This window comes from Pavona decussata, unplaced genomic scaffold, assembly GCF_977016875.1.
Source record: "Pavona decussata unplaced genomic scaffold, jaPavDecu1.1 SCAFFOLD_34, whole genome shotgun sequence".
In the NCBI taxonomy this organism is placed as follows: Eukaryota; Metazoa; Cnidaria; class Anthozoa; order Scleractinia; family Agariciidae; genus Pavona; species Pavona decussata.
In genome coordinates, this window is record NW_028145457.1 from 1,801,873 (window position 1) to 1,815,000 (window position 13,128).

The following is a 13,128-nucleotide window of genomic DNA, read 5'->3' on the forward strand; positions in this document are numbered from 1 at the left end:
TGGAATGTCATTACACAGTTTTAATGTTTCACATTTCAAGTACTCAAGTTCCCGTTCCAAGTGGACCTCTGTATCAGCGATTTTGAGAAAACGTGGAAATTAGCTTTGCGATTTGTGTCAAATTTTCGTCACTTCCATCACATCTAAGGAGAATGTTTGTTTCGTTTGCAAGCATTTGGATTGTTCAAAAAACGTGTGTTTTAATGGTTCAAAGCGTTTGGCATAGTTCGTTTTGATGGTTCAAAGCGTTTGACATTGTTCGTTTAGATCGTTCAAAGAGTTTGGCATTTTTAGTTTTGATCGTTTCAGGCGTTTCAGAGTGTTGATATACTACATCGTGCTTATCTTTCGCATATCACGGCAACATCTTTTCAGCAAAGCCTTCGTCTGTTATCAGGAATAAACCTACTGAAGGAATTAAGACTAGATCTGTGCATAACTGCAAAAAATTTAAGGACAAATTAAGTAGATATCAAAATTATTACCACTGGATATTCGAAAAATAAAAGCTACATAACAGGTAACAACAACAAAAAAAAAAACAGAAATTGACTTAGCTTGATCAATCAGTTTTTCTCACGCCCAACAGCTCCGAAAGCCAACAAGAAACATCGCCGCTTGGTGAATTGTGGCATACTCAAGATATTTCAGCGCTTATTTTGCGTAAATGAAAAATTTTGTGAATGAAACATTACATTTTAATGGCACAGGATGCAAAGTTTTGAGTTTTTCAATAAAAAAGACATAATATTGACTGATTTTAAAATGACTTCAATAATGTCAATTATAGATTCCTGAAGCGGATCGACCAATTTATCTGATCAAGATAAGAAATTTTAAAATAATACTCTTGGCAACTGCAAATTTATCGTTATTTGCGCTTCACTGTGTCCTCTGCTTGATTCAGAAGGGAATACAGGTCTTATTGGAAACAACTGCGGTTGGCTGACAGTTTATTTTCGATAAGGTCAGAATAATTATTAATAACTTAGTAAAATTATGCAGAGGAAACGCAAGGTACGTAAACAAACATGGCACAATCGAAATGTGCCAAAACAATAAAACGTTTGTTTCAGACGTTTCAAACGCACTAAGTAAACGATATGTAAACCAAAATTTTCATGTCTATGACCTCATGCCATAGAACTAAAACATGTAACCCTGAATTTGTTATTGTCATCGTTCAATTATCGAAGACTGCAAAGTGAAAGCCAATGGATATGAGAGTACAACTAGTGTACATTTCAGAAACGTAAGAATTGGGGCGATATTTTAGTTAATCGCAATTTTAAGGGTAATTTTTTCCACGGTGTTATTTCCGAATTTGTACATTTTTGCGCGACCACATTGTCCTTTTTTTCTTTTCAACGTAAAACAAGTTTTTCTTGAGATTTGCGTGTACAAAGGTTGATGCACATAAAATTAAATAGTTTTTATTTTAATTTGTCGTTGACGTTTTTCTACAATCCCCATGTTTCGTGTTTTAAGACATTGTTTAGCATTACATCAGATTTGTGACGGCCGTGCCAGGCAGCAGTGGATGCACCGCCACTTCACAATAGTTTTGGATTGCAAAGGAGAATTTCGATGACGTCCCCAAATGTTTTAATGTGGAGATATCGCGTGAAGAAGTGTACCTGTGTGCTTCCTGTTGGAGGAATTTGACAAGGTGGTAGCATCCATGTAGCTGGGGGGTAGCTAATGAAAAATACTTTTGTCAGGCCAACTCAAAGGGAAACCCATGCGTAAACAAAACAACTCTTGCTCGAGAAAACCACAAAAAGGCAATTACAAAATTCAAGAATACTGGCTCAGAGTCCTCGCTGCTTTTCTGCTTTCCAGAGGACTTGTTTCTGGAAATCATTGCTTCCCTTCATATTTCTGATATTTTCAATCTTCGACTAATTTGCAAGTACGCAAACAAACTTTCTTCTTCAAACTACCTATGGAAAATCTCACTGCAATGTGACTTTCCTGACAAAGTCCATCTTCTAGCTGACGACCCGCTGCTGTCAAAATCCTCCCTTGTTGTATACAAACTTTTTTACACGCAGACACTTTTGACAAGAAGACAGCAACCAGGGCAAAAAACTTTTTTTTATTCCACTTGTCCATTGGACGAGTAACGTTCAGATTCTGGTTGTCCAAAAGTTAAATTAACTAGTCCGAAAAAATTTTTAAAGTGAGTAACAAAAATCATAAAAAAACGTAGAAATTGTATAATCTGTTTTGTACCAAATCTCGAGTATTTATTTTAACAGTTATTTCAATTTATGTTGTTCTTTGCACTTTTTAATACAACACCATTTCATACAGACACATCGGAGATCACTCACATTCTTTATTCACGACTTGAGAAAATGCAGCACATCTATGAGGCATTAAAACAACAACAATAACAATACTTTATTTACTCACGCTACATCTAGGAGTGATAAAAACTCGTTTAAACGTGCGTGAAACGAAAAGCATCAAAAAGAAAAGAAATAATTTAAAAATTACTTAAATCTTAAATTTATCTACAAACCTGCTTCTTCAAAAGACATTTAAAAGTAGAAATATCCTTGGCATTTCTAACATACGTAGGTAATGAATTCCAAAGTGTTGCGGCTAGAAATGAGAATGACTTATGGCACCATTCTAGATTAAAATTGGGTAGCATTAAAAGTGTCCCCGACCCTGTTAAATTATAATTACAGATTTTAATCTCAAAAAAATCTTCTATTTACCTTGGGGCTTCTTTATTAATACATTTATATACCAAAACTAGGGCCTGGAATTTTCTTCTTTCTTCTAGCGTTCTTATACCAGCCATACTGCTCTACAGTAAACATATAAGTCCTGGCAATATTCTGAGGTTATTTTCAAGGAAATCATCTGAATTCCTACTGGTCTACATTTTGAAACAATGAGACAATAAAAAATTTATATGTAAAGTTTTGCAAAATAAGTTCACAAAGGTCACTTCAAGCCTCATCCAGAGTAGGATTTCGAAGGACAGGAAGAGGTGGAAGTTCCTCCAGTTCACCAGGTTCTGCTGTAGCAGCTGGTTGACTGGAACTGTGCTGGACAGTAGAGGAGACAAAGTGCTTCTTGTTCTTGCCACTGTTGATCCAGGTGCTGATGGCCTCTTCTGGAGAGAGCTCCTTTACACTGGGACTGGCAGTTGACACAACCATCAAATCCTGCTTCATGTTGGTTTTCAGGCCTGTCTTTATCCTGCTTATTGCAGAGAAGGACCTCTCACACCGCAGCGGAAGATGACAAGACCATCATGATCTCAACAATTGGAAGGATGTGCCTCAGATTGTCAGGCTTGTTTGCCAGCAATGACAAATACACTTCATAAGGACGTAGTTTCCTTTGTCTTGGCTGTGAGACCAAGAGTTTCAAATCCAACCACTGATCTAGAGTACCACTCGTTGTCTCATCTGCAAGGACACTGGCAAAATGATCGATCAGAGTTTTGATTTCTTCCTCACCGTGATGGAGAAAATCACTTCTACTTTGGGGCCAAAAGCGGAAATCGAAACTTTGGAAGCAGCTTATGGGTGGAGACTTGAGAGACTGAAATCGGATGTCTGTGCAGTTGCAGATGTCACTGAGATGTTTCTTAAAGTCTTCCTCAATGTTTATGCCAGGATATGACAGCTTCACAATTTGGTCGCCGTTTTCTCCACACTTTAAGTTACTGTTCTGGGTGTCATAGTTGATGCAAAAGGATTTGTAACTCTCTCCACCTTTTCTCTTTAGATCCTCCAGCTTCAGTTTCGCCTTCTCAATTTAGCAAATTATGTCTGTAATGAACAGGTCTTCATTTTGGAACTCCCTCGAAAGACTTCCGAGTACTGCCGTCACATCAATCATGTAGTGCAACAACTTGACAAAACGTTCTTTCTTCATTTCTTTTAGCAACCCCTTTGCCTTGGCTCCATCCTCACCTTTGCTACTGGTAGTGTTCTCAAGGTGGTAAACAGTTGCAGCGTAGTGCTTCTGGAGTGCTTGTAAAGCTCTGTGTTGACTTGCTAACCAACGGATACCTTTAACCCCACCATATCGAACCCTATCCTCCTCAAGAAGTTCACTGATTTGTGACAGTTCCCTTCTCTTCTTCGGCGAATAAAAGGAAAACTTAAAAATTCCTTTTACTGTATCCTCAAACTTGCTGTAATAAGACACTTCTTTAATGGCATCTGTTACCGCTAACTCAAGGTTGTGTGCGACGCAGTGAGTTGTAACATGGTGATTCCCAATCCGCTGTTTCAGTCGTGTGGCAACCCCGGTGTTTTTACCCATCATAACGGCTGCACCATCAAAATTTGAACCCACCATCTTTTTCTTTTGAATTTCAACTGTCACTCCGACACGTGAAAGGGCTTTGTCTATCCTTCCTAGAACACCTATCGAAATAATTAGGTAAAAGAATTGTTATCTGTCACGGTTTTGCATGATATTGGCGACAACTTGAACATGCTAAATTTGATTAACTCTTTTTCTGTTCATGGTAAAATTGGAGAAATTTCAGAGCTTGATACTGCACAAAAATGCCATAAAGAATAACCTAAATTTGGCCGCTTTCTGTGGGAAATCGATAAACAGAACCGCAAAAATATTACCTCAAAGATTGCTTTGTAACGCTTGTTCGAGCTCGGTTACACAAAGAAACAAAGGGATGGTTTCGTTCTTGCGTTTGTTGTAACAAAAGTGAAGTCACTTGCTAAGGGGTAATATTTTATCCCCCTCTTTTAAACACTGGTGCCAGGGCTTTCTTTCAGCAAAGAAGGCTCGAATAAGCACAGGAAGCCACTTGTTACCCGCAGCAGTGACGTAAGGAAATAAACAAATTGTTTGCAAATGGCTTTCCATCGTGGTATTGCAGATATATGTTCTGCAAATTAAAGTTTGATAACGCTGTAACGTTAGTTTCTTAAAATCATCACACTTTTTTGTCAATTACATTTTGAGACAATTTTAATTCACCTGGCATTGAAAACAAAGCAAGCTAAATGGTTATTTGAGAAGACACGTGAAAATTTAATGCATGCGGGAAATTTATTTCAACTTACCTTCTACATTTCCAGACTCAAGATCAACTATGTTCTCCAATGTAGTCTTCACATCCCCTTCCTTGCCAACATATCACACAAATACAGATTCCTGTTAAATTATTCCGGAATCAGTGCTTCCATCAGCCAAAACAGAGAAGAAGCTGGAACTATGGATGTCATTTTGTGTCTCGTTTCTCGCAGAATCAGCAATGGCAGCAATGAATGATTTGCATGCAGCCGCATTTCTGTAGTGTTTACCGATATTCAGTCCATTTTTTTCTTGCAGGTCACACAGAATAGCAAACTTTGCCATGGCCAGGTTTTCTCTTGCAACCAAATGTGCTGTGTTAAAAAGTTTCTCCTTTGACTCCTTGTCGATTTTACAGCTTATTCGCTGTAGCGGTGCCTGCTCTGGTTTTTCTTCGTTTTTAGCTCGTTGAAAACAAAAGTAATGAGAATGGCTCTTCTTGTGACTCACGAAAGAATCACGGCGAAAACCAGTGGTGGCAGTCCATTGATGCCGACATAAAGCTGGCTTGCTTTATTGGCTACTGTAGGATACTTGCAGCACACAGTGCAGAACATTTCATTCTTCTCCACGTCAAATTTAACCCAGGAGAATTCTTTGTTCCATGTTGGTTGGAATTTTCAAATTCGACTTTCTTCATATTTTTTCACTTTCTCACTCTTAGGATGTTCCTCTTTGCTGGAGTCAGGTTTTCTTTTACTACCGATTGTCCATAGGTCAAGCAGATTAGCCGACATCTTGTACACTGACCGTGAAAGCGTAGCATGTGATCTGATTTTATTTCGCGCGTTTTTTAGGTGGGTCATGTGTCATTTTCAAAGCATCAGCGCCTTTTACATAGCAGAATGGCTTGGAGCGTTTCATGTCGTTTAAATTACACTATTAGACTGACAGCAAAGACATTATAAAAGGTTTCATTACTTCTTTAATGATCACAAAACTTGCGACAACGGTATTGCCTCATTCAAGTGTTAATGAAGCCTTGTCTCAAACGAGGACGTCATTTCCATATATGGTATGTCGATCCCAGTCTTCATCGAAACAACAGAACCAGATATTCTCGGAAAACAGAAGCGAAAACGGTTAAGTTACTGTGAAAAGAAACCAAACTTCGTGAAACTCAGGCTACACTGTAGTTTACAAAGTCCAAAATGCTTGGGAACTCAGAGCTCAGTAGAAAAGAACATATTTTTATAGGCAAACTCTACTTGTCCCGTAGGACAGAGATACGAGAGTACTCGTCTTGGACGGGCGGACGAGTGGAAGTTTTTTGCCCTGTCAGCAACTTGATCATCTTACTCAAATGACCAGCCTTGTGGAACATTTTGGAGAAAATGAAAGAAACCTTTCGGAGGAAAATGAAGAAATCAAACAACGGAACAGTATTCTTCAAGAAAAGCTTATCAAGCTCCAACCTTTGGCACCTTCGGTTGCGGATATGCAAATTCAGTGCACAATGAACTGAAATCAATTCTGAACTAGAACTACGCAGTTTATGCCAGCTCTTCAACAATATTACTGATTTTGATTTTCTTTATTCACAACCTTTTTTTCTCTTGGTAGAAATTGCATTTGCTTGCAATTGTAAAGAAGTTCGATTCCATAGCGGTTAATTAGCAATGCATGATACATGTACACTTATGTAAATTTGAACCACAAGGTTATTACTTCAAAAAACTGTTTTATAGATATGAGCACAGAACTTGACTTTAAAAAGGCTGGTTTTTTATGTACGAATTGTGTCTGTGGGAAAAGTTTCAATTTCAAATTGATTTGCTGGTGAGTTAGCTTAGCGCATCACTTTGCAAACTCGTCGCTAAACAAAACCTTTGGAGTGATTGAAGACATGATTTTTGTAAAATAAATCATCCCTTACATTGTGCACGAATTGAAACCTTTGAACTGAATGAACTTGTATTGAGAAACGAGAGTCGTGTCTCTCAATATGAGAATCTCAAATCGAGAGACGCGACTCTTGTCTCGCGAGAAACAAGACAAGACTGGTAACTTACTTTTGAGCGGTACTGTACAACACCGGCAACTTACATGGAATTTGAGTTTTGACGAATGCGTCAAGTGCTGAAAGTCATCATTCAAAGAATAGCTATGAAATGTAGACTGTCATTGTTAATTTGTGGGGATTTTGAATTGGAAAAATAAAATGAATTTGTGTTGTAAGAAATTGACGGTTCATCAGCTACTAGGATCAACTTGCTGTCAGTGTCAGGCTGTAAATTCAACAACTGCACTTGGATTTTGAGTGGTTAAGGATTTTCTAGCAGGGGAAAATCGAGTTCCAAGTGAACCGTTCCTGCTGTCACTTCAGCAAAAGAGGGAGTATACAAAACATTTAAATAATCAATGGATAAGGGGCTAACTTCTAAAGAAACTGTGGGGCTACATCGGTTTGGAGTCAAAACAAATCAACAGAGTAAATTAGCCACCATAAAAAGATTTGCGTGCTGATGTTTCAAGTATTAGCCCTTCATGAGAGTGAATCAAGGAATTGTGAGTTGTTTGTGTTTTTATACATATATATGTAGTTCAAGCAGTGGAGCTGTTATTGGCAGGAGTGTGGTAACATGGAAGACAAGAATAAATTAGTCAAATGAAAAGCGTTAATTCCTTGGGGATTAAGAGTGCTGTTTGGAGGATTCGTTTTTGTTCTAAAGTTTTGCAGGTTTCTGTGTTACCATTTAAATAATCAGTCCATTGTGCATTTGTTCATTATTCTCATTCTTTGGTGAACAGGCTGGTTGCTCCAGTGGTAATGAGGAGAAATCAACAATTCAACCAACATTTGTCACTGGTGGATCACTAAGGCCATACCAGTTAAAAGGCCTGGCTTGGCTCAAGGTATACATGTATATGCCATAATGTAGTTATATCATGGTCTGACCTTTTATGAAGTAGCCAGATAAATGGAAAATGTTTGTGTGCTGCACACAAAAGATGTAAAAATAGTCCATTTGGACATAACAGAGGCAGTAAACAGTATGTGTACAAGTGCGTCAGTGGCCTAGCTCCAGATTACCTATTAAGGGATTTTCAACATACTTTTGAGGAGCACGATTTTGGGATAGAATCAGGGATTTGCTAAGATTACCTCTTGCAAGAATGAAAAAATTTCAGGGTTCTTTTTGTACAGTGGGGCAAAGACCTGGAATACACTTCTTGGGTGTGTAAAATTCATTATCAACCACTCTCTATTTAAACTGCCCTCCCCAACAGCAACTTCTTTAAAACCAGCCTGTGATTTCCTTTTCTACTCAACACAATTATTGTAGTGTGTAATGTAAATGTGTGCTATTTTTATCATGTTATGTAATGATACAGCCCAGGACTCCATTTAAACCAGTCTATGCTTAACTGGATACTCCCTGTATAAACATTTGTTTAAATATTAACTTAATAAATAAATAAATAAATAAATAAATAAATAAATAAATAAAAATAAACTTAATTCAGGTGTCTGAACTTCAAGCATTGCTTGCAATTGGTGCACTGGTGAGGAAGATGATGATGCCTTCTATAGCTAATTATAACTCAAATATTAATATCGTAAGCATCTTACATGGTGAATGATTTTTTTAACAGGTACTTTATGAAAATGGCATGAATGGCATCCTTGCAGATGAGATGGGCCTTGGAAAAACGTTGCAGTGCATATCAATGTTGGCTTTTTTGATTGAGATGGGAGTCAAAGGACCTTTTCTCATTGCTGCTCCTCTTTCCACTCTCCCTAACTGGGTGCGCGAATTTCACAAATTTGCCCCTAAGGTAGGTTTTCTCAGCTGTTATGTGACAGGTTTACTTGGTGCAGTCCATTGTCTTTAGAGACAGAAGGAGACAACATTAGTTTCCTGCAGGATCAAATTTCTCTTATTAGTCCCAGTGCTTTCATTTGTGGGGAATTGTATATGGCAGCTTGCTAATTAGTGAACAATTCCTTGTTTTTATGGACATTTTGTTATTACTGACAAACATGATAGAAGATTTAGTGAAGACCCTATTGGTTTTATGGTCTCATTGTTACAGGCTGATCAACATTTTTGCTCCACACAATGATAGAGTTTAAGGAGGCTGGATATAGTTTCTTTGGCGCGCGAAGACTGGGTTCTAAGTTACCCAAACAACAAACATGGCCGCCGCGCTCATGCCAAAATTATTTTTTCATCTGCCTAGTAGACTATGTTTTACACCTATAGGTAGGCTGCCTACACTTTCTTCTAACTTTTTTAGTAGTGTTTTTCAAAAACGGAAAGCTACAACACTCTCAAGTGACCAAAATACGCGTGAATCCGGCCGCAAACACAACCGCGATTGTCGGAGCTATTTACACATATCGTGGCTGGTTTTGGGAACACTATATTTATCCAATTCAGAAAATTGCGGAAAGCAGCCTGTATTACGATGACTTAAAAGATCTTTACAACAACGGTGGGAAGGAAGCATTGGTCGCCATTCTTAGCAAGTCGCCAACCACATTGCGTCGATCAGCTCCACGAGTCGAGGAACAAAACATCCTGACACTTTGCACAAAATAATCCAGCACTTTGAAGGCAAATAGAGCAGCAGCCATTTCTAGCACAATCCACCCAAAAGGTAAACGTCCCTCAGCAAAGTAAGCTCTTTAGAAGAGCGTGAAGGAAGTTCGGCAAAGAAGGCGTCCAAACCCTGTTGGTGTCCGTGGCGTGACAAATATTGCGCATGCGCAATTGCCCATCTTGTCGAGTCAAAATTTTCAGAAATTTGACTTATTTTCGTTTCCGCTCGGTGAATTTTTTTTATTTTTTGCACGTTAACTTTGAACAGCTCTGTGCGTGTTGTACAAAAATGCAAAACAAATTCTGTCAGAGGGAAAAAAAGTTAACGGTGAATTCTAAATCAAAGGCTCCTGTGAGCCAACTCGTGAATGCAGATGACACATCAGTAATTACTTGGGCTTCCCACAGGGAGACCAAGTTGAAAATTGCCCTTCGTTATTATTATTATTTTTTTTCATCATTCAGTCACAAATCGCCGTCTGGCCCCAGTTGTTCAAAGGCCGGATAACTTTATCCGCCGGATAAGGCACTATTCAGGGTCTAAAATATACTTCACGTTAAACCTTGTCCAAGGTTTTCGTACACTCCTAAACTAGACTGTGGTTAGAGTGTGCATATTCGCTTGTACACAACGAAATACTGAAATCTTTGCACAGATTGAAACTGTCGAATAGTGACTTATCCACTGGATAAAGTTATCCGGCCTTTGAACAACTGGGGCCTGGGCCTTAAAATGCATGCACAGGTAATCTTGTTGCTGCATGGGTTTGCGAGGGGGGGGGGGGGGGGGGATAAAGCCAACACAAGGTATCCCTGCCCGCTTTGCTAAATCGTGTTGGCCAGATAGATGCACATGAATTGAAAGCAATAAAATAGATTGAAAGCTCGGATTTTACTGTCAGAACCTTTATTAGATTCTAAAATTTATTACCGAATCGGTCAGTGTAACACGCGGACTATAGACCGGGCGTAAAAAACGGACAGAGGGTAAAATTTAGACCAGGAATATACATTGCTTACAATATACTTGCTTGTACTATGCTGTAAAACAATCAACAAATGACAACTGAGATTTTATCATGTCAACTTTCTGGCATTTACAGCTGGATATGCCAGGAAAGAAGCCCAAGTTCACGCACATATGCGTCTTGTTGAAATTTAGACGGCTACGGAAACTTCCTTGAAAGCAAAAAGAAATTATGTCTTTGCCCGATTATGTAACGAAAAATAACCATTCTTGTACTATAAAAATGATTGTCAAATTATTCTCTACAGATTGAATAAGCTGATTATTCTGATGCGCCAATTAAAAAAAATCACGTGTTTTTTTATTCAAAGTTCATAGAGGCACGCCATGGGCAGCTACGTCATGGAAATTCGTGTCCAATAGTCCGGGGCTACTGGATTTTGCGATTGGGCTAGTGGATTCTGACCATCACTTGCCCGATGGGCAAGTGAAGTTTTTTTGGGAATTAAAATTACAAAATTACTGTAGGGCATACTTTTTTTAACTTCCAGGTAGATTTGTGTTTTTCAAGCCGATCTCACAAAGGGAAATCTGTTCAACAAAGTATCGCATTACATTTGATGCCCGACATAAATGCGTGAAATTTTTCCTTTGGAGTTCAGTCCACGCAATCCTCAAGTAAAAACAAGATGCCTATACTGGCATTTACCCAAGATGCATTTATTCCAACTGTATGCTTCGCAGATTAATAAAATTATCCTTGCTAATGGAATAGTTTGAGTCACAACGATCGCATTATGTTGTTTCCCTTGTGTTAAGCGACTCAGACTTTCACCGGAAATTTCTGAAATGCCATTACTATAACGTAAGCTTCTCAATGACCTCTTTTCAGTCTCGCATCGTGGTCTAAGACTGTCAAACAAAGCATGATTCCTTCGCCAGGAATTCTCCAATTTCCACCGTTTTAAAGGTCGAGTGCTTCTTAGAAGTTATTCTTTCGATTTACCGTTTCAAAATTGTTTATTTTCCGTTTTAAAACGGCACACTTGAGTCCACAACATGTTAACAATATGGTGCCACCAATTTAATCCAAAATTAATGAATAAATCAAATGATGCTTTGACGTCACACAAGTAGGGGTGAGGGGGTCCCCTCTCTCGCGATATACACGACAAGAATGGATTTTGATTAGCCTGCTTTTGTTGAAGACAATCAGAACAATACATCCCGAGTAGGAGAGGGGAGAGTTTAATGAATAAATTAATGTACCGATTTGTGGCTACGATGAAGAAAAAGAAATCGTCCCGTTTTTAGACACGGTATGCCCCCTCAGGGCTTCCCGCATAATAATGAAATATGACAAGCTCTTGCTAAATAAGAATTATTTATCGACCGCGTCCTTTTGCTTTCCCATAAATTACCAGTTGTAAATTGCGAAAATGAAACATTTTTTCCCTTTGAAACCTCTATGAAAGCTGACAACATCTTAAAGTGTTCATTTCACCAGAAATTTGCATAATTTTGTTTACGACGTCACTGATGCGTGACATGGCACTTTCCACTTTCTCACGCATTCTTTCTGACTAAAACGATTCAGTTAGTTCAATCGCAAAGGGAGGATAGTTTAAAAAATCGGTGAGGCCAACAGTAAATAAGGCCACCAGTGCTGAAGGTAAAAGCTCTAAAAAGCGTCTTGTTTATTCAAAGTCCATGCCGACAATTACTTTTAAATTAAATTATTTTTTAATTCAATTATTTGTAAATTAGATTATTTTCAATTCTTAAAAGACACCGCATTTTGTGGAAAAAAACAAAAAAACCTTTAACTTTGCTCAGATTCAACGAAAAATCTCCATTCTAAAATGATTGTCAAATTATTCTCTACAGAATGGTTTAGAGAATTCTGATGCGTCGTGAAAAAAATTCTCAGGTTTTTCTTTTTCACTAATTGAGTTGACGACCCCGGCCTTTCTGAAAAAACTGAAAAAAACATGTAACTTTGCTCAGATTTAACGAAAATTCTCCATTCTTGCACTAAATGATCATCAAATTATTCTCTACATTTTAAATAAGAATCACCTGATGCGCCGTGAACAAAAAATGTTCGTGTTTTTTCCACTAATTGAATTTAAAACTCATTGACTGCGCACGCCCGAAAGTTAACAACAGAACTGAACGACCAACCAAGCGCACAGTCAGCTATCGCTATAACTCGTTCATTGCGCATCCGCGCATTCACGAGTTAAAAAGGCCTCTTTTCCTTAAATTTTCTGACAAATTTTTTTAACTCAACAGTCAGGTAGACTAAGACAGTCAAAGGATGCATGCAAAATCTAAAACAAATTCACCGTCCAGCTTTTAAGAAAATTCAAGTCAAGTCTAATTTTGGGCCCACTATTGCAACCCAGCAACATTGCCATGGCAACGAATTTTTCACTTTATTTAAAACAAACTGATCCTTCAATAATATCTTTATTTGAGGGGAAAATGTGATCGCGATTTGTTAAAGCTAAGCTTCGTTAATGTTAATTTAAATAT

At 38.1% G+C, this 13,128-nt stretch overlaps 1 protein-coding gene and 1 pseudogene across 5 annotated transcripts in view; one reads left to right on the top strand and one right to left on the bottom strand.

Annotated features, from left to right (window-relative positions):
- LOC146484411 (lymphocyte-specific helicase-like) overlaps positions 1 to 13,128 on the top strand; it is a 72,512-nt gene that overhangs the window by 32,555 nt on the left and 26,829 nt on the right. For all 5 annotated transcript variants that reach the window (XM_085104907.1, XM_085104908.1, XM_085104909.1 and 2 more), the window contains 2 exons: positions 7,828 to 7,932; positions 8,674 to 8,856. In XM_085104907.1, the coding sequence (XP_084961033.1) occupies positions 7,828 to 7,932; positions 8,674 to 8,856 (288 nt within the window). The remainder of the gene's footprint in view (positions 1 to 7,827; positions 7,933 to 8,673; positions 8,857 to 13,128) is intronic.
- LOC146484413 (zinc finger protein 862-like) lies at positions 2,967 to 6,198 on the bottom strand (annotated as a pseudogene).